Source organism: Mauremys reevesii, linkage group 15 (genome assembly GCF_016161935.1).
Source record: "Mauremys reevesii isolate NIE-2019 linkage group 15, ASM1616193v1, whole genome shotgun sequence".
NCBI classification, from domain to species: Eukaryota; Metazoa; Chordata; order Testudines; family Geoemydidae; genus Mauremys; species Mauremys reevesii.
The window spans coordinates 32,953,542-32,981,220 of record NC_052637.1 but is presented as its reverse complement, the minus strand read 5'-3'; the positions used below and the strand labels follow the sequence as shown (position 1 = coordinate 32,981,220).

The following is a 27,679-nucleotide window of genomic DNA, read 5'->3' as shown; positions in this document are numbered from 1 at the left end:
TTTTGTCTGATGTTTACAGGCTCTGAGGTAAATCTAAATAGCTAAGTATTTTTGCACAATCTGTGTAGTTACTTGATCTAGATACCAGCATTGCCAACTTTCACAATTCTATCATGATTCCACAGTTTTTATGTATTTCTTAAACTTCCAGCTTCTGAACTCGAGATTGCATGAGAATCTGTTTTCATTTTAAAAAGTTTCTATCCTGAATGATTGCAAGTAAAACATGAAGACTTCCTCAGAAACTAGAAAGCAAAGAAAAAACTCAACTTATTTTTAAAAATGCTCATGATTTTTAAACTGAATCTCATGATGCTTTGGGGCCTGACTCACGATTATTAAACACTTGAAGTTGGCAATACTGAGAGTGTGCAGACATGTAAATGTAACTCTTCTTCTGACAACACCAGTCTTAGATTAGTCACTAGTTAAAAATTATAGTTCTTTGTGTCGTTTCGTTATTTTTCATTTAGTTTCCTATTCATGCATGGAACATAAGTTTTATACATTCCTTGTGCATCCAGTCCAAGTACACTTTCCTTTTGTTTTGTAATAGTATTAAACATATGCCTAGCTGTCCAGTATGAATTTTACCTAGTACATGGGTCTATAACTTTAAAACTGCTGCCACCTGCTCCCTTCTAGTATATTAGTACATCCGCTGTTTGTTTGCTCTTGCAGGAACAGCAGAAGCAGTTGAAACATCAGGAAGAATTATCCAGTCTAGTTTGGATCTGTACTAGCACACACTCTGCTACAAAAGTGATCATTGTTGATGCTAACCAGCCGGGAAACATCCTAGACAATTTTATTGTTTGCAATTCTCACGTTCTTTGTATTGCTAGCATTCCAGGTAAGAGAATCAGCCTGTCCTTGGTGCCAGTTGACTTCCCCTGGAGTGGTGAATGTTCATCTCAGAAAATCAGAGCCAGAACGTTTTAGAGGTGACTAACTAAAAGGATACAAGTGCTGTGATTAATCATCATGATAAAAATACGCTGTAGCTGACAGCATAACAAACAACATAGCTGAGGGGAAACTGGGTTTAATCTTACATCAGGCCTGTGCCACTTTTCGAACACCTCAGATCCTGGAATTGGCCATTATCATAAGTTAGAGCAGCCCTTAACCACACCAAGGCAGGAATGTGATTTAATAGGACCAGTAATCTGGCCCGCTATCTTCCTATACTCCAGTTTAGAGGTAAATAGTCTCTTCAGTAGTGAGAGTATTCCGTAGATCTCCACATTGAAGTATGGTTTTAATTTTATTATATTTATTGAGCCCATAGAGATGTATGATACCTTTTACAGGAGACAGTGAGATCCCTCCCCAAGGAGTTTTACCATTTAGCATTTAATTAAGAGACAATAGAGTGTATAGGGAGGGCAAAGAAAAGTAGGTGGATACAACACTTCAGGAGGTGGGGTTGGTTGCTTTGTGTGCATCTTGTTAACTCATTTATTAAAAAAAAAAAAAAAAATCTGTTAAAAATTAGCCTCCGGTGGAGGGTTTGTGCTAGTAGGCTTTGAAAAAGCAAGTTCCTTTGAGTGGAGATTTGAGTGAGGCTGCTAATGTAGCACAGTAAAATCAAGGAGGTTTTTCCATGCAGAAGAGAGCCTGGAAGTAAGGTATGAAGGTGTATATGTGGAGATGAAGGCAGAGCATGTTTAGACATGATACTTTGAGAAGAATAGAATGTGCTGGAGGTGGTGTAGAGAGGCAAGTAGGGGAGTGAAGTTGTACAGACCTTGAAAGTGAGACAGGAAAATGAACTTGCTCTGTTGGAACTATTCCTTGAGTTAGCCTGCATATGATGATTCTTACTACTGGGATTGTCTTGACTGGTCCATATTTCAAACAATATATCATACAAAACAAAAGCAACGTTCTTGCCTCTGGAAATGAGCAGTTACGTGCGTAAATTTAAATCAGAACAAACGGAATTAGATGAGGGTCTGTTAGCATTTTCCTCCTGTTATCAGCATCTGTTTCAATTCTGCTTTTAACCTGGCTGCAAAGTTTTGCTCAAACAGAAACCTGACATACAAGGTAGAAGCATGCAGCACTTCTTTAAATCACTTTGTCCAATTTTAATTTAAAGGCAGCAGCTTGGTTTAAGATACCTTTTCGTGTTATGCCATTAAAGCAAGTTTTATAGGATGTTCTAGTCATGTGACTCTCAGGCTCTGTAGACTGTAAATATATTTGTTTATTGTCTAACTTGGATCTTATTGCTTGATAGATTATGCACTGTGTTTTACTGTATCCAAGAGATTACATGAAGCTTAATCTACCTTTCAGGGGCCAGAGAAACAGATTATCCTGTAGGAGAGGAAGGGTCACAAGAAGCAGACTCTAATCAGGTGGACAGGACCTCTTTGTGTGGAAGTATGACCAGCAACAGCTCAGCAGAAACTGATAGCCTGTTAGGAGGAATCACAGTGGTTGGTTGTACTGCAGAGGGTATTACAGGATCTCTCATAACGCACAATGCTAATGGTGCCTCATCTGTGACAGATAAACAGCCAGGTATGAAAATATTCATCCATGTATGTTTAGAGTTTTAAGTGGGGATACAGGGTAAGTTGTCAACAGCATCAAAACAAATTGAATAGACCTGTTTGAAGGAAGAGGAGGATGCTAACCTCAGCCTCTGGAGACCTGGTCTCCCACACGCTTCTTATGTAACCACGGGGAAGTCATGTAGTCTCTTTGCTTCAGTTCCCCATCTGTAAAATGGTAATTTTACCCTACCTCACAGGGGTGGCAGACTAAATGCACCAAAGGCGGTGAGGTGTTTGGATACTATGGCAATAGGGATATTGCGAAGTACCGCAGATAGAGCAATAAAATAACAGAGCAGAGATGGGTTGAGAGAAACCTGGAGAGAGTGCTAGTTCAGTCAAAAGCTGTCGTTTCATGTCCTTCAATTCCTAATCCTTTCCCATTTAATGGGGCTATTCAGTGGAATCCAAAGGAATAGTCTATCACATAGGGAAATAGAAGGCAAAGAATTAATAGTAATTTGCCCATGAACTTGCCATGGTGTCTATACAGAATGAGTTTTAATTTTAACTGAAATATTTGTCTCATAGAAACTGCAGCTGAAAGTAATGTGGTAGATGAAAACGTTCCAACAGCAGAGGAAGCAACGGAGGCGACGGAAGTCAGTGCTGGGTCAGGAGAAGATTTAGCTGATCCAGCTCAAACTGGAGTGTATACAGAGCATGTCTTCACAGATCCTTTGGGGGTGCAGAATACAACAGAGTGTTCTCCAGTATACCAGCCTAGGTACATGGTCAATGGTCCACACCATTAAAATGTATCAACATTCATAAATATACCGTTTTAGAGTACTATTGAGACAAAGGTTCATATATTTGTAAAGCACTTGAGGCCATCATTTGGAAGACACTATATATAACTGAAGTGTTTCTAGGGGTGTGTGCAGATTAAGCTTTACACAATAGTTATGTAGAATGTCTTGCACTAGTTTCTCTAAAGTGGTCTCGAGTGAGAATGAAGAATAGTTTCGATGTAACTTGATTACGTTTTCTAGGCAGGTACCTCCAAAAGGGAGTGTTAATTTATTTTTTAACTATTTGTTCCTTTCAACCCACCATTTCAGCCAACTGCTGGTTTAGTATTGTTCAACACCTGGTGTACTCATTGATATCACACTTGCTCTATTAGTCATGTCTGGCACTTGGCTCTTCAGAAGTTTATGGGAACAAATGTAACTTGCCTCTTAGTCCAGCCAACTGCTGTGCATTAGCTGTGGCAGTTGAGGCAAAACTTGAATGAGGTTTGTAGGAGTCATTTAATAAATAAAGTTGGAACATCTCAGATTTTTCAAGGCCTTCAACTATTCACATGAGGTTCCACGTGGTGTGTTGGTTTGTATGGGAGCAGAATAATGGGGCTGAATGCCATCTCTCATTCCTCATAAGAGGTAGATAGCCTCATGAAATAATTGACTCTAAAAAGGTATTCATTTCATTCATACAATTGGTATTCTTTCCCTTCTTTAGATATACTACTTATACACAGGATATGCAAACATTTAACAGCTTTGAATTTGGTATCTGGGTTATAGTTTGAGCAGTCTGTGCATTTGTTTTCAGACTATTTTTTTATCACTTTACCATTGTTTTTCTCAGTAGTGAGTCAGACTTGTGTAAAGATGTGGTAGAATTGCCAAATGAGCAAGATCTAGTGAGAGAAGAAGCACAGAAAATGAGTAGTCTTTTACCTACAATGTGGCTTGGAGCACAGAATGGATGGTAAGAAAATGCTAATTATAAAACTACTAAATTAAAAAGATTAGGAGTAATTTTAAACCTGCTTTCAGAAAGAGTTTAAATATCAAACTGGAGGCTCCAAGAACTAAGATGAAGTATGAGAAATCCACAAAAGGAAGAAAATTCTGAACCAAAGCTGCAGTAGTACCATTCAGTATGCCTTATTGTGTCTTGGCATTATAGAACATACAGAATGTATCATTCTGTAGTGTAATATACAGTACTATATATTGTAGGAGTTTAACAAATATATCTTTTTTTCAATACCAAATTAAACAAAGTTGTCTCTGACATGTCTCTAGAAAAGCCTTTCTTTTTATTGAAAGAAATATGGTATTATCTGAGGATTCTGTAGTGCTGAATGTCAGATCACTAGGAACATTTACTATCCCAGTTACAGGCTCTGTGAATAGATGTTCAGTAATGTTTTGGGCAGCCAGTGGATTAGCTGTAGCAATGCTGCAGTTATCAGTGTGAGAGATTTTTTTCCTCCATAATTAAAGCTTTACCCTGGCCGAAATTGATTAAAATTCTTGTATTGTCTGAGACATTAACATGGTCTTGAAGTATTCATGTTTAATTCATCCCAATTATGTCCTTGCAGCTTGTATGTTCATTCTTCAGTGGCCCAGTGGAGGAAATGTGTTCATGCCATTAAACTTAAAGATTCTATTCTCAGTATTGTGTAAGTTGCCTGAAATAATGTTTTGTAAATTTTGCTAACCTAAAATAAACCTTTATTATAGATAGAATAATTACAATGTAGTTTAAGTAGATTTCCAGTCTGAGTTCATTGAGACGCTAGTTAAAAAAAAACTACATTACTTTATTCTTTTGGGGAAGATGATGGAGAGGAGGGTTAAGTCAGCATAATGGGGAGAAGGGGAAATAAAGGGGATTTTATGGATACTGAAATATCAAGGGTATTTCCAGGTTTTGGGGACTCATATAAAGAGGAAACTATAATTTTCCTAGAGATACATCCTACTTACTTTGTAGCTAATGTATTGTTGTTGTCAGTTTTCTGTTTTCAGCCTGTGCGTCTCACAGCCCCTTCTGTTCAATCAACCATATTCTAAAAAGTAGAAAACTATATATTTAAGACCAAATGTGAATTTCATTTATTAAATTATGCTGAACTGTAAAATTATATTTACTGTAAAATGTCCTATTTATATTTTTATATTGATAATATGAATTAAACACTAATGATATACTTTTGCCTCCTTTCTTTTCCCAGACATGTAAAAGGAATAGTATTAGTTGCACTAGCTGATGGAACATTAGCAATATTTCACAGAGGAGTTGGTAAGCATTCTGCTGAATGACCTTAAACAGAATCAATGACCGTACAGAGATGCTTCATGATAGAAACTGAGTAAATAAAATGTATCATTAGTAAATATTTTACTTTGAAAATGAATGCACGGAATTATCTGATTTTTGCAAACAGTGTTACTACGACAAGCATTTCCAGTCTTGTTTTAATGTTTTGTGTACCTTGTCAAAAAACTAATTTGCTAGCATTTTGGTTGATGAAGTGTAGCATTAGATATATTCAGACAAACTTATTTTACAGTAATTAGGAATTCCCCTGTTCTCCCTTTCTTTCTAGTAGATAGCCAAGAATTTCTCCTACTTGGAATCACCACCATGGATCCTCACTCTGAAGTTCTTTTGAGCTGCCTCCAGGACTGTGGAATAATTGAAATTTTGAATGATAGGTACAGTAAGTAAAGTGCATGCATTAAGCCAGTCGACCCTCTGCCTGTATCTCCATTATTGTGCACCCCTTCAGTACAGATTTTTTCAGTCAGCTGAGTCATCTGAACTCCATGTTAGTTTCACTCAGGCCTGTCTCTACTTCAAATTCTTCTTGCTTTTAAAAGAGAAACTTAACATTAGCTTGGTTTGTTTTTCCTTAGTTGGGTATTGTGGTGTTGAGGCTGGTCTTCGGAGACTTGTTTGTCATAGAATGCTTAATGCCCTTACTTGAAAACAGGGTTTGTCATATTTAAGCCCCCACTATACTTTTGAGAACTGTATATATTAAACCTTGGTTATCTATTGATCCTGGCCACACTGTGTAGCTGAATCTAGTCAATAATCCATATTTTATGTTGTCACTATTCTTCTCACCTCTGAGCAATGAGATTGCTGCTTATTTCGGTCTTGTGCCAATTCTGATGTATCAGGTCATAAATACAGGACAGTTTTTTACTGTCACTTATGTCCAAAGTTAAGGCTTTTTGAAGGCTGTTACATATTTTTTGCCTTGAATCCTTAACCATGTAAAGGCCTCCACTCTGACTTGTTCTGCAAGACCTTTCTGTTAATGTCAAATGGTAGAAACCATCCATCAGTTCAAAAAACCTTTGCACCATAGAAGCACTAAAAGTAACACTGGGAGTTAATATACTCCAATATATTTCCCTTTGAAATCAAAGGAGTCAGAAAAAAGTCTTCTAACTGGAAGTTGTCCTTGTCTCGTGAATTTTTGGAGGCTTTTTATTATCTAGTCTCACTTCATCAAGCTTGCATTTTCCTCTGTAGGTTTAGCATTGCTGCAAATATTTCAAATGCATAATTCAAAGCTGTAAGTAATCTCTATAACAATTCATAACTGATCTGTTGTCTGTCGTAGAAGTTTATTTTTAGTTGCAGGCCCTTGGTGGGATCAGTTTTTTCCTCTTGTTCTCCAATCTTTTCCTTAAAACATTCACATTGATTTATATTCTCCATAAACTTCAGTTTAGTCTTCCAGGCTCTTTGAGCATTTCTAAGACTTCCTTTTAGCAGGATAGCCTTTTTTTTTTTTTTCGTTTTTTCTGGCCATTATGTCTGCCAGAAATCTTGTCCCATCAATTATTTTTCCATAAAAATTACATTGTTCTTATTAATGGCATTTGAGGAAAGTGAGGGCTTATTCTGAATTCTACAGAAACCAATCCACTGTCCTAGTTTAAAACTCATTCATATTTTGGGCAGAAGATGGGAGAGCTGGGGAAGTCTCTCTACACAAGCTATGTATCAAAAACTACGTTCTGCTTTGAGAATTGACTTTAGGTTATTCTGCCAATTAGTCATGTCCACAAGATGCACTATATACCCCTGACTCTTTGTGAGCATTAGTAGTTGGTCATGGCTGCCAGCATTAACCTCTTTCTGATAATATTGTTTCTCAAAATCTATATTCAAAATTCTCAGCCCTACCTTTCCTGGACAGGCACTGTTCCTCCGTCTTCTGAGTAAGGATCTCTATGGGAGATCTCAAATAGGAGAGAAGGGGGTGTTCCTTACCAGTAATTGGAATTCTCCTGTTGGATCGTCACCACAGATTCCTCACTTATTTGCTCTCTTCCTTGTGGTGCTTTGGATCCTTGCGATCAGCTTCTAACAATATTAAGCAGGCATGCAGCACTGACGCAAATATAGGGAAAGGCTCAACTGGCTTGATACTGATACGCTCACTTTAGTTACCTAAAATTCCAGTGGCTACAGGGTCCTTGAGGGATCTCAAGTATGTCAAAGAATGATGATCTTTGGAGGAGATTAACCTAGAGGAGAACTCCAGTTAATGGTGAGTGACGCCGTTGTATGTGCTATTTTAAAAAAAGGCATACAGATAGTAGGCAGCATTTAAAGATGTCATAGCACACTTTAGACAACAGAGGGGATAATTTCAGTGCATGGCCAGCATTTCCATGCTCAGTCAAACATCTAATGTTCATTGCTATGTGTAGGCTGTTGCTCATTGTACCTGTTAAATGCCTATCCAAGCAGATGCATTTAGCAGTATCTGACTGCTTTTTAAAATGCTTTGGCATACTTTGACTGAGTCACTATGTACAATCACATTCTGTAAGAACAAAAATTGCACTTATTTCCTTAGACAACAGTCCCACACTTAATTGTTGTTTCAATTTAATGGAAAGTATAACCCTGAATTTGAATTCACTTTTTAAATGAGTGTCTAACACTCGTCTAAAAGGTTTCAGATGAAGTGGGTTCTAGCCCACGAAAGTTTATGCCCAAATAAATGTGTTAGTCTCTAAGGTGCCACAAGGACTGCTCATTGTTTTTACTCTTCTAAAAGTAGAGATGTACCATTTTAAAAGCAAATATGCATGCAAATTAACTTCTGCAAATGATCTTAACCTCTATGAATTATCCCTGTTTGTTTTAAAGATGGTCAGTGGGACTTGACAAACTATCACCTCTTAGACCTGGGCCGACCTCATCACTCCATCCGATGCATGACTGTTGTACATGATAAAGTCTGGTGTGGCTACAGGAACAAAATCTATGTTGTTCAACCAAAGGCCATGAAAATAGAGGCAAGTTAAAACAGTGTTTAGTTAAAGTATAATTAATTTTTGCCATTGTCTTTTTGTCTAAACACCCCCTCCCTTCCCTGTCCATGAATCCTGAGAAGACACTGTTCATCAGCACAAAAATAGGCCATCATTAACAAATTATCTTTTTGGCGAGTCAAATCTCTTCTAAAATTCAAGGATAATATTTCACATTATGGTTTTAAAAAAGCAGCTTTTTTGCTTAGAGTATAAAACTTATCCCACATCTGTTTATAAAAGTGATTTAAATTAATACACCTCTACCCCGATATAACGCTGTCCTCAGGAGCCAAAAAATCTTACCGCGTTATAGGTGAAACCGCGTTATATTGAACTTGCTTTGATCTGCCGGAGCGTGCAGCCCTGCGCTGCCCCACCCCCTGGAGCGCTGCTTTACCATGTTATATCCGAATTTGTGTTATATCAGGGGAGAGGTGTACATCAATTTCTGTGGAATCTGCATCACCAACACTTCCTTTCCCTGAACAGATCCTGTGAAATAAAACCTGGTAACCAACCAGCTGCTGTAATGCCTAGAGGGGGAGCGCACAACACACTGAACTTTGTGGTCTTCCCTCCACCAGCAGCCTCTTCTAGAATTTGGCTTTCCATACTTCTATTTCTAGGGGATGGATTTTTTTAACTTGTAGTATTAGGAGGGCGTTTGCCATCTAGTTCGAGCAAACTTAAAATTTACCTAGAGGACTAAGCTGTTGTTTCTGCAGTGCCCTACAGGTACATGGCATGTTTCAGATACAGGAAATAGCCAACATAAGTGACTAGGGATTTTAGGCACTTTAGTTTTTGGGTGCCTAACTTGAGAACACACTAAAGGGTCTTGATTTTTTTAGAGGTTGAGTGCTCAGCATCTCTGGAAACCAGGTTTCTTTAAAGTGTCTCAAGTTGGGCTCCGAAAATCACTAATCACTCAGGAAATGTTGGCCAAGATCTTTGCTTAGAGCATCTTGCAATCTATCAGGCAATATATGGGAAAAGGAAGTGAAGAATAGAAGGGATTGATGCAGCCTCATTCCAATGCTTATTGTTGAGGTTTGGCATGCATCTTGTAGCTCCAGGATTATTTGGTGTTATATTTAATTGTACACAAGAAGACAGGATAGCAGTGGAAAGAGCCAAATACTTTTTAGGCAAATGTCTCAAGCTGTACCAGCAAACCTAATAACAAAAATATAAATATATATGATCTCTCTCTGTCTCACTCTCTTTCTCACGCTCTCCCTCTAGGTAGAAGGGTTGGTAGATCATAATGGCTCATAAATGGGGATGTAATAGCAAATGACTGTAGAGAGGTGTGTTGTGAGGCAACACTATGCCATGCCTTGACAAAACATTAGAGGCAAGGTTAGTACACAGTTTATGGGAAAAGTTACCAATAAGTATAAGATCTGGCTGAGAAGAGAGATCATCGTGTCTTTTTCCTGACTAATCTAATTCAAAGTACAATCTTCCATAGAAATCGTTTGATGCACACCCAAGGAAAGAGAGCCAAGTGAGACAGCTGGCCTGGGTGGGTGATGGGGTGTGGGTCTCTATTCGTTTGGATTCCACACTCCGACTCTATCACGCACACACATATCAGCATCTACAAGATGTGGACATTGAACCCTATGTAAGCAAAATGCTAGGTAAGTTGCTGACTGTAATAAAATTAACCATCGTGTTTTTCATTCCTGTTGCTACTTAGATCTTTTTTTATCTACCATGGGTCAAACAGCTTGTCTCAACCAAAGAAGAAACTTAAAACAAGACATCAAAAGCCTATAGGGGCATGGAATTTAACTTCCCCAACACATCTGATTCTTCTGTCCAAGTCAAACAGTCTAATACTGACTATAGAGAATCATGGTCCTTTTGGTTCAATCTCCTGATCTTAAGGACACTGTGGACAGCCATTAGGAATTCAGAACTATTTAGGAAGAATAGATGGTAGTGGGAAGAAGTGTATGAAGCCCCTGAGATTTTCCTTTCTAGTTCCCCTCAACTTTTGATTGGAACTGGGCCTCAGTTTTGCAGTTTGTAAATGTGGGAGGAGGCTGTAGGTTGCCTAGGAAAGTTGCCTTGCACTTATATGGGGAGAATACTGAGGCAAAACCTCAGATAATTTGCTTCTCATAAAACTGAATACCTGTTTTCTGATGTTGCTATCATTTTGCTTTTTTTCCCAGATAGCTCTAATTAAAATTAGTCTTTGAGATTTATTTCTGTATTCTTTTTTTTAAAAACAAGAAACAGTATTGTTTTTCTTAACTAGCCAGGAAAAATATGGTGTCAGAGCTTTTTGAACTTGCCTTTAAGTTAAATCCCTTTGCCTTGTAATCCCAGAAGCATTTTACTATAATGTGCAGCATGAAAAAATCATGACATTCTTTAAAATTAACTGTTTATAAGTATAGTATTTTATTCCTTACAGAATCAAGATTAGACTAGAGAACAGGCCTGAAAATTGGCCCACATGAGTTCCCACTCTAGATTGTGACTCTGGACACAACCATTATGCCTTGGTTCTGTGTAAAAGGGAACATTTCCCCATCTCACGTGGATGTTGACGTTATAAAATGCTCTGAGCTCTCTAGAAATCCAGATGATTATTATTGGTGCCCAGAATTTTTACTGAAGCACTTGTTTTTTTTAGGTACTGGAAAACTAGGATTCTCATTTGTGAGAATCACAGCTCTTATGGTGTCTTGTAACCGTTTGTGGGTGGGGACAGGAAATGGTGTCATCATCTCCATTCCATTAACAGAAAGTAAGTAAAATGTGAATGAATGTCTGTAGCTGAATACCAAAAAAGTCAAAGAAACTACTATAGCAATAAGACTAAAATATCAAGTGTCATCCATGGGTTTGGTAAAGGATGTAGATACTCATCTCCAGGTTTGAATCTGCTCTAGGTTAGTAAATATCTGAGGGCTATTTAGCCTGCATAAAATGGATTGGTAGCAGACATCTCTCCATATAAAACACTTCATCCCAAAAGGCACCTTTGGAATGCCATGGATTGGATGGATACTGGGACTTGTACCCTTAAAGAATGTAGGGATATTGGCAGTGATCTGAGTCAGTTTGATAGTACTGCCTGTGACGCATCGCTTGCGAATAGAGGATTTCAACTTCTCCATCATGACAATTTGGCACTTCCCTCGAGCTCTAAATTCACATTTTAAAACTTATTTTGACAGTAAGGGTGTAGTTAGCACAATTCAAAATGGCCTTGTTTTCTCAGAATCCATCACACAGTTGATAATGTCCTTGGTGTCTACGACTAGACAGGCAGTGAAACTGAGCTGCTTTTAAAGGCGTTGCACAAGGGCATATGAGTTGTAACCACATTCTTCAAATAGAGGAGTTCAGTTGGTGGGTAAAATTCAGCCACTGGTTATTCAAAAAGTCTGTATGCTTTAAAAAAAAAAGTTGTCAACTTTTGCTGTATGCTGGTGGTACATTTAAAAATGAAATACTTGCATTCTAGGAAAAGCAGTTAGTCTTTATAAAGGCTAATAGAACTGACAACCTCCTCTCCTCCCCACCCCCCACCAAGAAATAAACCACTGTTAATTCAAACAGAAACAAGTATTAAATGCTATGAACGAATCCCAAACATCTGTTTAAATTCATTCCCTAAAATTTTGATTAAAAAAAAAAGAGCTCCCTGCCAGAGACTTCATTGATGAAATTTGGATCAAAGCTTTTAATAACAGAAAATGCTTGAAAAAGGTTTCTGAAAGGAAAAGATGGCAACTTTAAATATAGTATTAATTGTGATGTTAAACATCCTCCTGTATAAGGTTTTTAAGGTTTGACTGTAAATCAATCCTGAGGAAGACTTTTCTTCTAAATTTGCTGGTGGTAAATCTTCATGTTTTAATTCCTTTGTTGATAGCACATGCATTATGTTTCTCATACTGTTCCATTACATTGATCATCCATTAAATAATGTTTGTTTTTGCATTGCATGGGTGTATTGAGCAAAGACATAAATAATTAAATATGCTTCCAAAAAATAAATAGTTGCACTTAGTTTGTAGCAAAGTCAGTTTTTTAAAAGTTCGGGGATTTTCCTTTTTGCATACTGTGAACTTAAAAAAGGACCCTATCAATGCTGGTAGGCTTAATTTTAGGTCTTTTAATGTTCTGGTTTATGGACACAATTATACTTCTCTCCCTGCATTGTACTTATGAGTAGGCAGGATTTTGTAATTTTCAGTACCCTGCCACTGTAAACGTTCATGATTACGAGAACAGACCGCATAGCTTGCATGCATACACAACTACAAACTCACTCATCCCCTTGGTCTGTTGGTGAGTTGATGAGTTGACATCTTATGTAGTGCATAGTAGTCACTTTCTAGAGCTGATGGATTTTTCAGGGTGAGGAAGAAATATTAAAACATTGGTTAATTATACATTGCTTTGCCCATCAGTTTCGATAGTGTCCATTTAAGAAAAGAGAGAAAGGGGAAACTTTACTATTTAATTATATAACTTAACAGTAACAAAAATATCCCATTAAAGTGACATGGCCTTCGTTGACCATTTATCCTGAAACCATATAACAAGATACTGTTCTTGATTATTTTTATTGAATCTTCTTTAATTAACTAGGTTTTTTAACTTAAGTTAGGAGCTAAAATCTAAAACTCTGTCTTATCAAATACTCAAATATGAGAGTGGCAGGTTCTCATTAATCCTTCTCCTCTACTGTCATACCTATCCATTTCCCCTTTCCTCCTTTCTCACTTTAGCTGTAATCCTCCACCAGGGACGTTTACTGGGGCTGAGGGGTAAGTGCAGATCCTGAACAAAAATCTATTTTCAGGCTTCTAATAGCCACTTTGAGGCTGTTTCCCACTTCTATAGATTGACCCTTTGTATGTTCCTCAATGTTTTTCCACTCAGTTACTGCATTGCAGCAGTTTTATGTTTGCTAAATGGCCACCAATCTGCTCAGCAGTTTAGTGTATCATCCTGTGTTGCAGCTGAACTTTCATACAGACTTTGTTTTTCTTCCAGCAAATAATTTGATACCATATCTCATAACTTTGTCATTAATCCACATCGTTGACTGTCTCATTACAAATCACATTTCTTTCACTCCTTTGATAGTCTTTGGAATGGAGATGGCTTGTCTGTCTAGCATGAATAAGAAGCACTTTTCTGTCAGTGGATTTTAAATCATCCCAGCAAAAACTAAACAGTGTTTATAATGGTGTAGCTCCTTTATGCCCACAGCTGACTATTTTTGGTGGGGTTTGTGCTGGCAATGGGATACCCTATAATCACAGATGCTAAGGAAATCTTCCTTTAACATTTTAATTTAGTTATACATTTGAATGCTTTAGGATTTGTTCATTGAGACATCAATTAGCTGTATTATATATTAGATATTTTCCCCTCATTAATTTAGTGTTTTTTAAAAAGTAAATCTTAAAACAATTATGCTAGACGAATAAGAATCCTACTCCATTTTGTGATGTACTTCAAATAACCAAGCATGCAGTCTTATTTTTTCTTTCCAGCTCTGTCCTGAATTGGCATTTCTGCCCTTCTGTTCCATTTTATCTGAATTGGCTTTAGCTTTTAGATAGTACCGTAAGGTTACTTAACAAATAACCACTTCTACAGACTGAAATTTCAAGTGGAAAACATTTTTGTTCTTTTCTTTTACAGCTAATAAAACAGCAGCAGGCTCTGGAAACCGTCCTGGGAGTGTTATACGTGTATATGGGGATGAAAACAGTGATAAAGTGACTCCTGGAACATTCATACCATATTGTTCAATGGCACATGCACAGCTTTGCTTCCATGGGCACCGTGATGCTGTTAAATTCTTTGTCGCAGTACCTGGTAAGCTCTGTATCCCTGTTTTTAAAATGCGGGGTTTTGCCTTTTTTAGATCTCTGCTCCGTGGATGCAGTGTTGAGACAGGCAGAGCCAATGTGAGGGGAAAACCCCATGTTCAGAAATGGAGTTAGGATTCTAAGACTTCAAACCATAGTGCATTTGGAGGGAGACCTCCTTGCTTCTGAGACAGTGGGTCAGCATTTCAGTTCAGAAAGCCCCACCCTGTTTAATGGTACAAAAATGGTTTGGGCTGTAGCGGAGAAAATGCTTCGCTTTCATCTGTGAGGAGGTGCCATGCAGTGGTGGTGAAGGGAGGAGTTGAGCACTTCACTATTAAAAAAGTAGTGAAATGAAAACTAGATTTCAGCTGTAATGTAAGAATTTGGCATTAGGTAGCCCAGTTCCTGTCATCAAGGAACATTCTGTATGAATGAAGCACAATTGATAGCGAATGCCCCTGTTGTAAAAGAATCTCGGTTAAAAAAGCCAAGCCAAGCCACTTTAAAAAAAAAAAAACTAGAATGCTAGATGCATGCCCTTATTGAATGTGCATGCACTCAGACAAGTCTGCCCCAGGAAGGCAGAAGTTAGATTATTTGCTTCAAAAGATGATGGTGCTTTGATGATATGTAAAGAATTGCAATTGCTCTGCTCTTTTCTAAAGCCTCTGTTGAAAGTGGATTTAAATGTTGTACTGAAACGGAATTAGCTTTACATTTCAATGTCAAGTAACCAAACTAGACTTGTTGCATTCTTTAATTTACAATAAACAAATGATTGCTACCTAAATTCAAGTAACCTACATCAATTTGTCTTGTCCCTAAAACATGAGGGGTTAAAACACAAGATATGTGCAAATATACTCTACCCATGTTTTGCTTCAAACCTTACATGAGAAACTGAACCTGTTTGGATTAGATGTTCCTTAGAAAAAGACTATTTATTCACTGGTATTCCAGTTTGCCTTAGACCATTTCTCTCCTCGTATTCAGCAACAAGTTTACGATCAGCATTATAGCTCTACCAGTCAGGGAGCAGCAGGCATGAATTGACAAGTGAGCTGTTAAACAGAGGTCTTTTTCTGTCTGTTCAATTGGACTGTTCAGGTAGAAGCTGAAATTCTACGAGCACTGGTCCCTATGTGTTTTCCACAGATGGGTACATGTGCACACAAGACCAGAAAATCTTGCAAGTAGTGTCTCTTGGTCCACACCTGCACCCTGGAGCCCACCATGCTCAGTACTGAGAGTATAAAGGCAGGTGCAAACTGACCGCCTCTCCAGTTCTTTTTTTATTGCCTCATGGCCTGAGTTGGAATTCTGTGTCTTTGAAGCTAACTTTGGAAGATCTTTATCTGTAAATATAATGGCATATAGATTTTAGTGGTTTTGGTAGTCTCTTTATAAGTAGTGTAAATTAGTTTTCCTCACCCTCTCCATTTCCCTCCTTACAGGAAGGACTATGCCTAGAGTTTTGGGGTTCAAGAATTGTTTTCTGTGCCTTGCTCCTTCTTGGCCAGTGATGACCACCAGTGCTGTCTTTGCTGCCTTGGGGAGGCCCATATCGCCTCCAAGTGCAGTATCTGCTGCTCTCTCTCTCCCCAGGCCCAAGTAAGATGAGAGCAAGTACCTTATGTAGAAAACCATGAGACCCCAGTCAGATCCAGGCTGAGGAGGGACCCCCCAATACATTGGCCTCAGCCCTCAAGCATCTCCACTCTGAGCACGAGCTCTGAAGCAGAGGCCAGATCTGATAAAAGACCTGTTGTCTTGGGCTTCTCATGAGAGTAGTGGATACTGACACAGAAACAGATCCTTTTCAGATCTGCTCCCAAGAGAAAGGATCTCTCTTGACTCCTTCCAAATTGGGTGAGTTCTCACACTCAGATCCTAAAGACTTTGATCCACTTAATCCTCCTGACCACAAGGATCCAATGGTACCAATTCAGTACCAGCTAGTAAGCCAAAAAATAGGCATCACCAGCACTGGCCAAGAGTTCCAGATGGGACTCTTCTCCTCCAGTGGTACCAGCCCGATCTCATAAGGACCCACCATCTACTAAGCCTGTGGATGTGCCTGTTCTGACAGTACTGACTACTGGGATCCCTCATGCTCAGGATGGACTGAGAGTTAACCTCCCTGGAGGATATCTTCGCCCTCCCATAGCCACAATCTGCTCTGCTTTCAGCTCCAGGCCTTCCGAGAGACATTTCAGCTTCAGAAAAGGAATCTGCCTCCTGCTCTGTCCACAAGCTGGTGTCTCCATCCACCAGCATCAACAGTACCACAGATGGAACCGGATCTGACTGTTTCGTCAGCTGAATCTGATATTTTGACAAGAGGTGGACACTCTCTTCTCAAGCGAGGAGCTATAGAGCAAGGGCCATCTCAACATCGAGGGAAAGAGTTCTACTCTTCACATTTCGTCGTTCCCAAGAAAGGATGGAGGCCCATTCTTGACTTGCATCAACTAAATACTTTCATTTGCAAATTCTTAATAGTTATATTGGCACTGATAATTTCATCTCTGGAAGAAGACACATGGTTTGTGGCTTTCAGCATGAAAGATTATTACTTTCATGTGAATGTTCACCCATAGCACAGAAGATTTCTCAGATTTTTAGTAGGACAGGAACACGACCAGTTCCAGGTACTCCTGTTCTGTTTGGCAACAGCACTCAGGGTCTTCACAAAGGTCTTCTCAGTGGAGGTGGTACATAGGAGACAAAACTGCTATACCATCTTCCGAGATGTGGACTTGCTCCAAACAGGAAGATCCAGCTGCAGAGTTCATCTTTGCTTTGCATCCTGGCATCTCTGGGAATCTGCATGAATGTGGAGAAGTTTACTGACTCTCAGACCGTAGAATTAATAGGAGCGACCCTAGCCTTGACCTCAGCAAGGGCATGCCTCCTTATGGAGAGATTTGAGGCCATGAGCAGCCTGATAAGACATCACTCACAGACCTCCAACTACTGTCAAGGTCTGTCTTTCCCTACTAGGCAACATGGTCTCTTCTTACACTTGCATAATGCTGTTTGACAGGTTTCATCTCCATTGCCTAATGACCGGGCTTTGGTATTTTTACTTGACAGAGAGACAATATGAATACCAAAGTGACAGTCCCCACCAATGTCAGGGCTTCCCTCGCATGGTGGATGAACCCAGAGCAAGTGTGTGCTGGAGTCCCTTTCCTTCCTCCCACATCTGACACAATCATAATCAAGGAGGCATCCGTCATAGGCTAGGGAGCCCATATGGGTGACCACATGACACAAGGTACATTGACACCTTCAGAGGACAGAATGCCCATCAATCTCCTGGAACTAAGAGCAGCCAGACAGGCCTGCAATGCATTCCTCCCATGTATCCGATCCCAACGTGTCCGGATAATGTCAGGCAACTTGATGACTCTCTTCTGTATAAACAAAGGAGGGATGAAATCTCCTTCTTCTGAGCATAGAGTTGATCCTCTGGAATCACATCACACTCTCAGTGACATACCTCCCGGATGCACAAAACTCAGAGGTGGACAGTCTCAGCAAGCACTTCTCCACCTACCACACGTGGGAGTTACACATTCAATGCTAAATGAAATCATCACTCAGTGGGGAATGCTATCTTGGGCCCAATTCGCCTCCCAGACAAACAAGAAATCCAACATCTATTGGGACTTCCAAGAGCAGTGCCCTTCTACTATCCCAGACAGAACACCTGAGGTACACTTTTCCTCCCATTCCACTGCTACAACAGGTTCTGTTGTTGTAGAACTAAGTGCTAACTGGCCCAGGTATTTCTGGTTTCCTGGACCCTCCTGTACATATCAGCCCATCTTCCCATCGTGTATGACCCTTCCCAGATCTGCTAACTTAAGTGAATGGCAGGATTAGATGTTCCCTCTTTGCCATATGGCCTGGTATTTGGATGGGTGTCAGACCTGGAGTGTTCACATTAGAGACCATTCAAATCATTCTCAACCAGAGCAGAAAATTCTCCACCAGAAAATGCTATCTAGGTAAATGGAGGCGTTTCTCTACTTGAGTGCAACAAAATCAGTTATCTCCAGAAACAGCAGGTATTCCTGCTATTCTAGATTACCTCCTTGCTCTCACAAAGTTGGACCAATTCTTTAGCTCCTGCAGGTCCATCTTGGACCAGTCAATGTCTTCCATACTCAAGTAGAGGGCTATTCTGTCCGTATCCACCTGATAACCAGATTCCTGAAGGGTCTCACTAGGACTTTCCCACCAGTAGTGAAGCTAACACTGCAAAGGGATCTCAATCTTATATTTTCACTGCTTACCAGGCCACCTTTTGAATCACTGGACACATGCTCGATGTCCCACCTGTCCATGAAGGTTGTCTTCCTTGTCACCATCATGTCAGCCAAGAGGGTGAGCAAGCTGTGGGCACTTCTGGCTGACCTACTATACGCTACTTTTCATAAAGAAAAGGAATCCATTCGTCTCCACCCGAAATTCATTGGTAAGGTAATTTCAGAGTTGCATATAAATCAATCAACTTACCAGTATTCTTTGCAAAGTGCTCTACCTGCAGAGTACGAAATCAATTAGAAAAATGCCAAGACACTTGCTGTAACAGAGCAAGAATGCCAACAAGTGATATCTGCTCAGAGACTAAGTGGATTTTTGGTTGTATGCTCCTTTTGATATCAGCGCATCTCCCTTCCCTGGATGAGGTGAGCGCACTAGAGCACAGGCAACCTCAGTGGTATCTCTTCAAGTAATGCCTATGCTGGACGCCTTGTAGAGGTTCCAGCCACACCTTCATTACACTTTAGTCCAAGCCTCTTCTGAAGATGCAGCCTTTGGAATGGCAGTATTAGACATCTGCACTGTGTGCATCCTTGCACCCTCTCCTATTTGACTACCTCTTACCTGTCACTCGTGTGAAATACACAGAGAGACCAGCACTCAAAGAAATGGAGGTTACTTATTTGTAACTGGAGGTTCTTTGAGATGTATGGTCCCTATCTGTATTTCATTACCTGCCCTCTTCCTCTGCTTTAGATCATGACAGGATTTGCGGTAGAGAAGTAACCGGAGAGGCAGTCCATCCACTCCTCCCTTTATACCCTGAGTGCTGAGTATGAGGAGTCCAGGGCACAGGCATGGATCAACAGACACTACTTGCAAGATTTTCCAATCTTAGGCACATAGTGTACACACATACGAAACACAGATAGGGGCCACTCATCTCAAAGAGCCTCCAGTTACGGGTAAGTAACCTTTATGTCTCCATCTCTTTAAAGAGGGAGTAATCTTAACATAGCCAGCATTCTGTCTCTTGCCAATGGCATCTAGCATCAAGGCTGCGAGTCGCTGAATGCATGGTTGGCCATAAAATAAGTCTAGCAAAGCCACTGCTCTATTAGTCTCTAATCAGTTGGTTTGAAGAGATTTCATATTCAAGGTGCCGAATAAAAACAGTGTTGTTTTTTTCTGAAATACAGGTCAAGTTGTTTGCCCAGCCAGCAGTAGTGGAGCAGAACTATCAGGTGATAAATCTGCCCAAGAATTCTTCAGCCAAACTCCCTTAAAATCTATGTTGGTGATAAGTGGAGGAGAGGGATATATTGACTTCAGGATGGGTAAGAAGTTGGATCTTGCAAAATGTGTTTTCATTTCCTTTGTATAATGCAGTAAAAGTGCTTTATGATAGAGTTAATGACTTGATGATTTTCCTATTTAAAAGCTAAATCTGTTATGAGGCTTCTAAGGAAGGGGACAGTAATTTATGAAAGTTTTTGGTATCTAAATTTGTTTGGATAAATATTAGCACTGTATGGATTTAATATAAGACTGAATTGAAACTGTAACCGTATTCTTTGTGAAAATGAGTTATATTAGTCTTAATGCCTTTCATCCAGAAGGATTTCAGAATGCTTTCGTACATTTAGAAACACTAGTTCATATATTATCTAGGAATCTCTTCACTCACCCACTTCTGAAATGCAGCCACCTTTGGGATAAAACCGAACAGCTGTTTCACAGCTACACTACCTAAGCTAGGACAAACAACTTTATTTTGGGAGTGGCGGACGTCTTCCTATTTTTTATTAGGCAAATAAGTCAGTGATGCATTTGAACACAGGCTGTGGAAAAGTGGAGGAGAGATGGATAAAGTGAAAAGATTTTAGTTAAGTCTTCGTCAAGACTAATGCAATCTGCATACAAATATTCATTCAAACCCCGTTTTTAAGCCCTGAGCCATGTTACTGTATTTCTTGGACTACTTTGACAACAAGGAATTAAGTCCTTTTATGTTAATATATTACATTGCTGGAGCATGTGACCTTGTCTTAATTTACCTTTTAATAAACTGGATTTTTAAAGATTACATGAGAGTCTTTGTCCAGAAAATGTTCATTTCCTTTATAAGAAAAAAGGAAAAATCAGTTTAGTTCTATACTTGCCCTTTTTTCATACAGAAGCTTGTAACAGTTCCTGTTGTTCTGGTAAACTCTTGCATTGATCCAACCTGTATAGCCTTGGTGTACGTTTACCAAATAAACAAGGGTTTACTTAATCAAAAGCCTTTGCTTTAGGAAAGAAATACATGAATGAGAAGTGTAAGAGTTAATAGGTGTAACCACTACAAAGCAATTAACAATGTACAACCCCTTGCCTCTTCTGGCTAAAATTATAAAATCAAATCAAAGTCAGAAATTAATTTACTGGCCTGCAAATGGAGAATTTAGTGAAAAAAGTGTGGCTGATCTCATGTTTGGATCTAGTTTTGACTGCTTCACTTCCAGCACTTTTACATCGCTCTCTAATATAAAGACAAAAAATCTTCTCAAATTCCATGAAGACAGTGCAGTTTTCTAGCGCACTACTATCTGGTCAAAAACAGTAACGTACAACTGAAGTTCAGTCTAAAGATGCAGGCATTGTTTAGCTTCCGAAGTCATACTTTGATTTAATCAGTCTAACCTACCCAGACAACCATTTCAAGCCTTTGTAATGTTTTCAGCCTGTTCCCACATCACCTGGATATATTAAAACTCTTCTGTACAGATGTCACATACAAGCTACAGTGAGGGCTATATGCTGTAGTGGGTTAGTGTGTTAGCCTGTCACCTGTAAACAGACTTCAGATGGTAGTTCCGGTGGTTCAAGGCCAAACCTCCATTTATTCATACGTATTGCAAAATCACTTGTTTTGCCATGACTGGTTTCTGTTCAAGGGCATCAGTGCAGCACTGCAGTACTGGAGGGTTAATGCAGGTTAGGACTGAGGTACAGTGGTTGAGTTGTGAGACAAACGAATGGTGTGAAGCAGTTAAAATGAGAACAAGTAATGAGAAAGGAAAGACTAAAGAATTCACAGCAGATTTAAGTGTTACAGCTTCTGTACAGATTACTTTAACATTTCATGGTGACAGTTCGCATTCAGTTTCCACTCCTAGGTCAGAGAAGCATTTTATGTATCAGGATGCATGGCTCTGTTTATTTGGCTTGTATATCTGCAAACTTTTCCTCTCTGTTGCAGTCCCACTCATGTCAACACTTCTGCTTGGGTGATATACAGGGTAAACATAGTGTCCCTTTTCTACTTTGCTTTATGTACCCTAGCATCAAACCTTAGATTAGCAGAAAATAAATGAAATGAGACATTTATCAGTTACAGTTAACTTAGGCCAGGGCTAGTATTAATAAATATGATCTTCAGAATGCACTGTTGTGGAATATTTGTAGTGCAAGTTTCCAGCTTGCTAACTTAGTTTTTTGTTAAGGGTTTTGAAATCTGCTGCTACTCTAGGGGCAGATGGCAACTGTCTTTTATTGTGTATTCTTGTCTCTTACCACACTGACCCTTCCTGGGGTATAGTGGTAATACCAGTTTATTTTCATTGGTATGTTCAGCTGAATCTAAGTTGTCATTTCTCAGGTGATGAAGGTGGGGAATCTGAACTTCTTGGAGAAGCTCTGCAACTGGAACCTTCTGTAGCCAAAGCTGAGAGGAGTCACCTGATAGTGTGGCAAGTAATGTATGGTAATGAGTGAACCCACTAAGAAGCAGCCAGAGACTGAAAAAAGGCTTCTGCATGTTTTTTTGGTTTTTTATTTTTGCAGAATCTGTTTCACTACATGGTGTTGAAGCATTTTTGCTGTTTAACTTTATATTGCAAATCTGTCAGACCGTAACAATACAGGAATGAGCTTGTGCTGTTTTACTGCACCAGTGTTACATAGGTAAGATCAGTATAATGAAAAAATCAGTGTTTCCTTTCTCAAAACTGATGACCACTGGTAAGCAACCCAGACAGTTTACTGTACCACAACAATCTAATGTAGTTCACTTCTTTTGCTAGTATCACTCTCTATCACTAATTGAGTTAAACTTCATTACAACTGAGATTAATATATCTGCACAACATATTGAGTGAAACAGCAAAGTTATTCCCAGTGTATTATAACATTGACAAACTAATATCAGATGAATTATCAAGATTCATGTATACATTCAGTGAGGGCTAACGTGAATTGTAAATTTTAACTTTTATTTTCAAACCTGACAAATCTTGTTTATATAGTGTATACAGTTTTGTTTGTGGTTTTCATCAAAACTTCTGGGGGAAGAGGGGATTGCATAGAAGAACTTAAAACAACAATATTTAAATTTTCATGTTTGACTGCTGAAGAACTCAAGTTTGAGAACTGCTACCATCAATAATGAACAGTTTGGAGAACAGTCTTCTCGCTTTTTCCTTGTCAAATGGCAACATCTCAGTAATTTCCAAAGGACACTTAGACATTGGGATGATTATAAAACTGAAAAGTTGTAATATCCTTGAGCAGGGGATACATTAATTTTCTTCATGACTTAAATCCATATATCTTCTCTTAGACTCTGGAGAAATTCTTCTCTGCCTAGCTAGTCAAACTCATGAATAACTGTTCTGGAGGTTAGAGACCTCAAACAGAGCAAGAGAACTGACTGACAAAAAAGAAAATACATTCTGCCCAAATGAAATTGCGAAGGAACTTCAGCTCTGTAATTAGGCAAAAAACACATAATTGTTAGTTTCATACCCCTGGTTAGGTAGTGAAATACTATGTTATTTAGAGAGAAGAAAAACTCATTAACAGATTAAGTAACATGAAGATTGAGCTAACTGACAGAAGCCAGGAGAGTCTAATATCAAGGCGGACATTCTGTCTACTCACCATATATTTTTTTAACCACAATAGAGTGAGTTCAGGATTGAGTGTCTTCCTTTTTGCTTTGAATTTCCGGAGTTGGTATCAGAACTGAGTTGAACCCTTTCTGTAGAGTTTCTGTAAAATGTATAATGCTTAGCCAGGAAGTTCCTTAATTTAGTCTCTGAAAAACAGACATTTTTTTAAATCTGAACATTCAGCATGTATCCCCAAAAGACTGGGACTGTCTGAGCAATCTGTCTGTGACAGAATGGAACAGTTTCAAAGGAATAAATGTAGACAAACTTTTTTTAAAACTGCCTAAACATTTTTATGCAATAGGAGCAGTTCTGGTCTATCAGGCAAACGTGTTTATATATTTTTCTTAATTTTTTAAAAGAACACATTTAGCTGAGGTCTATTGTGTAAATATATATTTAGGCAGCTTTTTTCAAATGCATATCATATCTGATAAACCAGAAAAACTCCATTCAGGTCTATTGGTTAGATTTATATGTATAAATACTTTTTAAACAGCATATTTTGTACACATGTTCCACTCTCGTAAATATGTATTTAGGACATAGGCTATGTAGTAAAAATTCTTATTAAAAATGCCTAATATCTTGGTAGTGTATTTTCTCTCCAGAATGCCAAATGTGATGTGTTGTTCACAAATCACTTTCCAAATTTTCATTTTTAAAATCAATCTTGAATTGCTTTGGCTTAAATATGGAATCTGGGAACTAAAAAAAAAATAAAGGCAGACTGTCTTAAACATTGTTATAAGAAAGACCTATTTAAAAAAATATATATTGAGATTTGTATGCTGAACTTCAATGACATTTGAGTTATAGCTCATGAAATTGGTGTCTGAGAAAAATGCTGACTAAACTTTAACAGTGATGCAAACATCACTACAACTGGTGCAATTGTATTGCTCCTCCTGCCATCTTTCCTTTTAAATTTAACTTATTGGCTATTTGGAAAATATTCTACAAGCTTTATGCACCAGTGGATTTTCACATTCATGTATTCTCAGAACGCACAATTCTGTTCCGTAAATCTTGTATAGCATTTTATTTGTAATTATGAATGAACTGTTTCTCTGAACTGCTTCACTGCTGTCAAATAGAGCAGATATGTCTGACAAGTGCATACCTAGTCTTTTTTGCCCAATCTGGTACACTGTGCCATTCTAGTCACTTCAATGGACCAGCTCTTGCAAATGGCTGCAGAGACAGTCGTTTCTGTCCAATGGTGGAGGGGGTTTAAAGGAAACACTACCTATCACTACAGTACAACTGTGGGTGTAGAAGAGGGGGTTGCACACTACTCTGCATTATTCATTTTAAAATTTATCCCCTGTTCTAAGGAACATAGATTAAGGGCGTACTTATTCTCCTCACAATGCACTGGGATTTATAAATTCCAGATCACTTTGAAAGGTGGGTAAAGCACGCAAAACCCATGCATCAAGTTGACAAACTCCTAAGAATCTAAATCTCAAGAATGTGTGTATGCATCACAGACTTGTGGTTTAAAAGTCCTATAAATAGGAATGAATTTCTTGATAGCTACAGCTTGTTAATAGTTTGAAAACATTTCGAGCACAAAATATGCAGCACATTACTTGTCTGGATAAGTGTGTTTGCATGGTAAAGGTAAAATGACTTTTATATAAGCTGCTGTATTGTTAATTTCTTGTAAAGGTCTTCCTGCGTTGGATCAGATAGAGCTGGCAGAGTGTAGACACTTTATCATAGGCTGCCTTAGTAACAAACAAATGTTAAATCTGTTTTATTATACTAACTGTTCTAAAGAACGTATGTCTTTAAAATGGTGTAACTGAATATTTATTTCCATGTGAGTATTATAAAAGTTACCAAAGGATTAAACCTGATTTAGCACTCTTGTAAGTGACCCTGTTGAGCTGGGGTCTTGTAAGTGACCCTCGTCTGTAAAATGAGACACAGTAAAAAAAAATAAGTAAATACAGCTCTATGCGGAAGTTAAATATTTTTTCTAACAGGGTTATGCCCTATTGTAACAACATATGTTGCACCTCAGAGCATTTTTCTATACACTAAATGTCTGTCCCATCCTCTAACAAAATTAAGTTTCCTTTATTAATTTTGTTGCACATTTCTCAACCTTTTAAACATATTTTAAACATTTTATGGTCTGTAATTTGACAGTTTTGTCTGTTAGACACTTTACGCTGAATTTTACTTGCCTCTGTAATCTGAGATGGATACTACAGCGTTCAACTTGCTGTCTGTTAAAATTTGAGGCTTTTCTGTGAGCAAGAAAGCTCATATAGCCGTGTAGTTATTTCAGTATTTATTTCTATTGAATCCTCGGGGTTCAGAATGTAACTTTGTACATTAAATATATATAAATATGTATATGAAACATACATTGGATTTGGTGTTTTCTTTGTAGCCTCATGCTAAACGTGTAACAGTTGGTACCAGAAGACAATTGTCAAATAGTTTTAAACTAATGGCCAAATAACTTCATCTTAAGTAACTGATGTAAATATGTAGAATCTGTAACCAAGAGCCAGGTTGCATACTCCATGGTAAAACCAGCAGGAGGGGGCTAAGGAAACTCTTCATGGAGTTTCTCATTGATTGCTTTGGGGTGGATGGACAGATAGTTTACCTCTAAGGGTAGGTTTACACTTACCTTCCGGGTCGACGCGGTGAGTTCGACTTCTCGGAGTTCGAACTATCGCGTCTGATCTAGACGCGATAGTTCGAACTCCGGAAGCGCTGCGGTCGACTCCGGTACTCCACCACTGCAAACAGCGGTGGCGGAGTCGACGGGGGAGCCGCGAAGTTCGACCCCACCGCGTCTGGACGGGTGAGTAGGTCGAACTAGGGTACTTCGAATTCAGCTACGCTATTCATGTAGCTGAATTTGCGTAGCCTAGTTCGACCCCCCTTCTTAGTGTAGACCAGGCCTCAGTGGAAAGAATTGAATCCATTCACAAACCTCATGACACTGCACCAGCTCTGGCTTCCTCATGGCCCCTGTACCTCTCCTGACCACATCTGTTCAGCAGCCCCATAAATGTGGAGTTCACCACCACAGAGTGGTTGTGGGAAGGGGTTCAGAATTTGGCCTGATCATTCACTTTTCCAAAAAGCATCTCTCTGGGTTGGCTGGGAGATTGCATCCTTGTGGCGCTGCCCCCCACTCTCACAGGGCTACTGGTCCCTACAGAACACTAGACCTTTGGGGTTTTGTAGACAGTAGCCAGGATCTTGATTTTAGTCTAGAAGGATTTAGTACAGAGTATCAAGCACAAGTGTAATTACTGCACTGCTGTATGTGACACAGCTACAGGGCCGGCTCTAGGCACCAGCGCTCCAAGCATGTGCTTGGGGTGGCACTTTCCAAGGGGCGGCACTCCGGCTCTTTTTTTTGCTTGGGGCGCAAAAAAGCCTGGAGCTGGCCCTGAGCGGAGGTGAGCTGTGGTGGTGGGGGGCATGGAGAGGGCCGCAAGAAGTAAGGAACCACTTGACGTGCGAATCAGCTGTTTTGTGGCAAGCCTGGGAGGGAGGGGGGAGAAGCGGAGCAGCGGCGCACTCGGGAGCAGGCGGAGTGGAGGTGAGCTGTGGCGGTGGGGGGTGCAGGGAGGGCTGCAGGAAGGAACCCTGGTGAGGGGGGCAGAGGAATCGCTCCCCCCCAGCTCACCTCTGCCTCCTCCCCTGAGCGTGCCACTGTTCTGCTTCTCCCAAGCCTGGGAGGGAGGGGTAGGAGGAGAAATGCAGTGTGCCCTGGGGAGGAGGTGGGGCTGGGGATTTGGGGAAGGGATTGGAGTTGGGGCGGGGCCAGCAGGGGTATGGGAAAATATTTTTGCTTGGGGTGGCAAACTTGAAGCTGGCCCTGCACAGTTATCCATATTCTACAATAGTTTAAGCTTCTAAGGTGGTCTTCCCAGGGGAGTTAATTCGAGTAAACTCCTCTGGTGTTAGCTTAG

At 39.4% G+C, this 27,679-nt stretch overlaps 1 protein-coding gene across 9 annotated transcripts in view; it reads left to right on the top strand.

Annotated features, from left to right (window-relative positions):
* Positions 1 to 25,674, top strand: part of SPAG9 (sperm associated antigen 9) — a 99,919-nt gene extending 74,245 nt beyond the window's left edge. For 4 of the 9 annotated variants that reach the window (XM_039501070.1, XM_039501076.1, XM_039501075.1 and 1 more), the window contains 13 exons: positions 682 to 853; positions 2,305 to 2,532; positions 3,099 to 3,294; positions 4,164 to 4,286; positions 4,909 to 4,989; positions 5,545 to 5,612; positions 8,493 to 8,641; positions 10,134 to 10,305; positions 11,313 to 11,426; positions 13,423 to 13,461; positions 14,348 to 14,524; positions 19,995 to 20,132; positions 22,436 to 22,551. In XM_039501070.1, the coding sequence (XP_039357004.1) occupies positions 682 to 853; positions 2,305 to 2,532; positions 3,099 to 3,294; positions 4,164 to 4,286; positions 4,909 to 4,989; positions 5,545 to 5,612; positions 8,493 to 8,641; positions 10,134 to 10,305; positions 11,313 to 11,426; positions 13,423 to 13,461; positions 14,348 to 14,524; positions 19,995 to 20,132; positions 22,436 to 22,551 (1,773 nt within the window). Of the gene's footprint in view, positions 1 to 681; positions 854 to 2,304; positions 2,533 to 3,098; positions 3,295 to 4,163; positions 4,287 to 4,908; positions 4,990 to 5,544; positions 5,613 to 8,492; positions 8,642 to 10,133; positions 10,306 to 11,312; positions 11,427 to 13,422; positions 13,462 to 14,347; positions 14,525 to 19,994; positions 20,133 to 22,435 lie in introns of all 9 variants that reach the window. The other 5 variants (XM_039501072.1, XM_039501074.1, XM_039501069.1 and 2 more) reach the window with 4 other exon arrangements.
* The last annotated feature ends 2,005 nt before the right edge of the window (positions 25,675 to 27,679 follow it).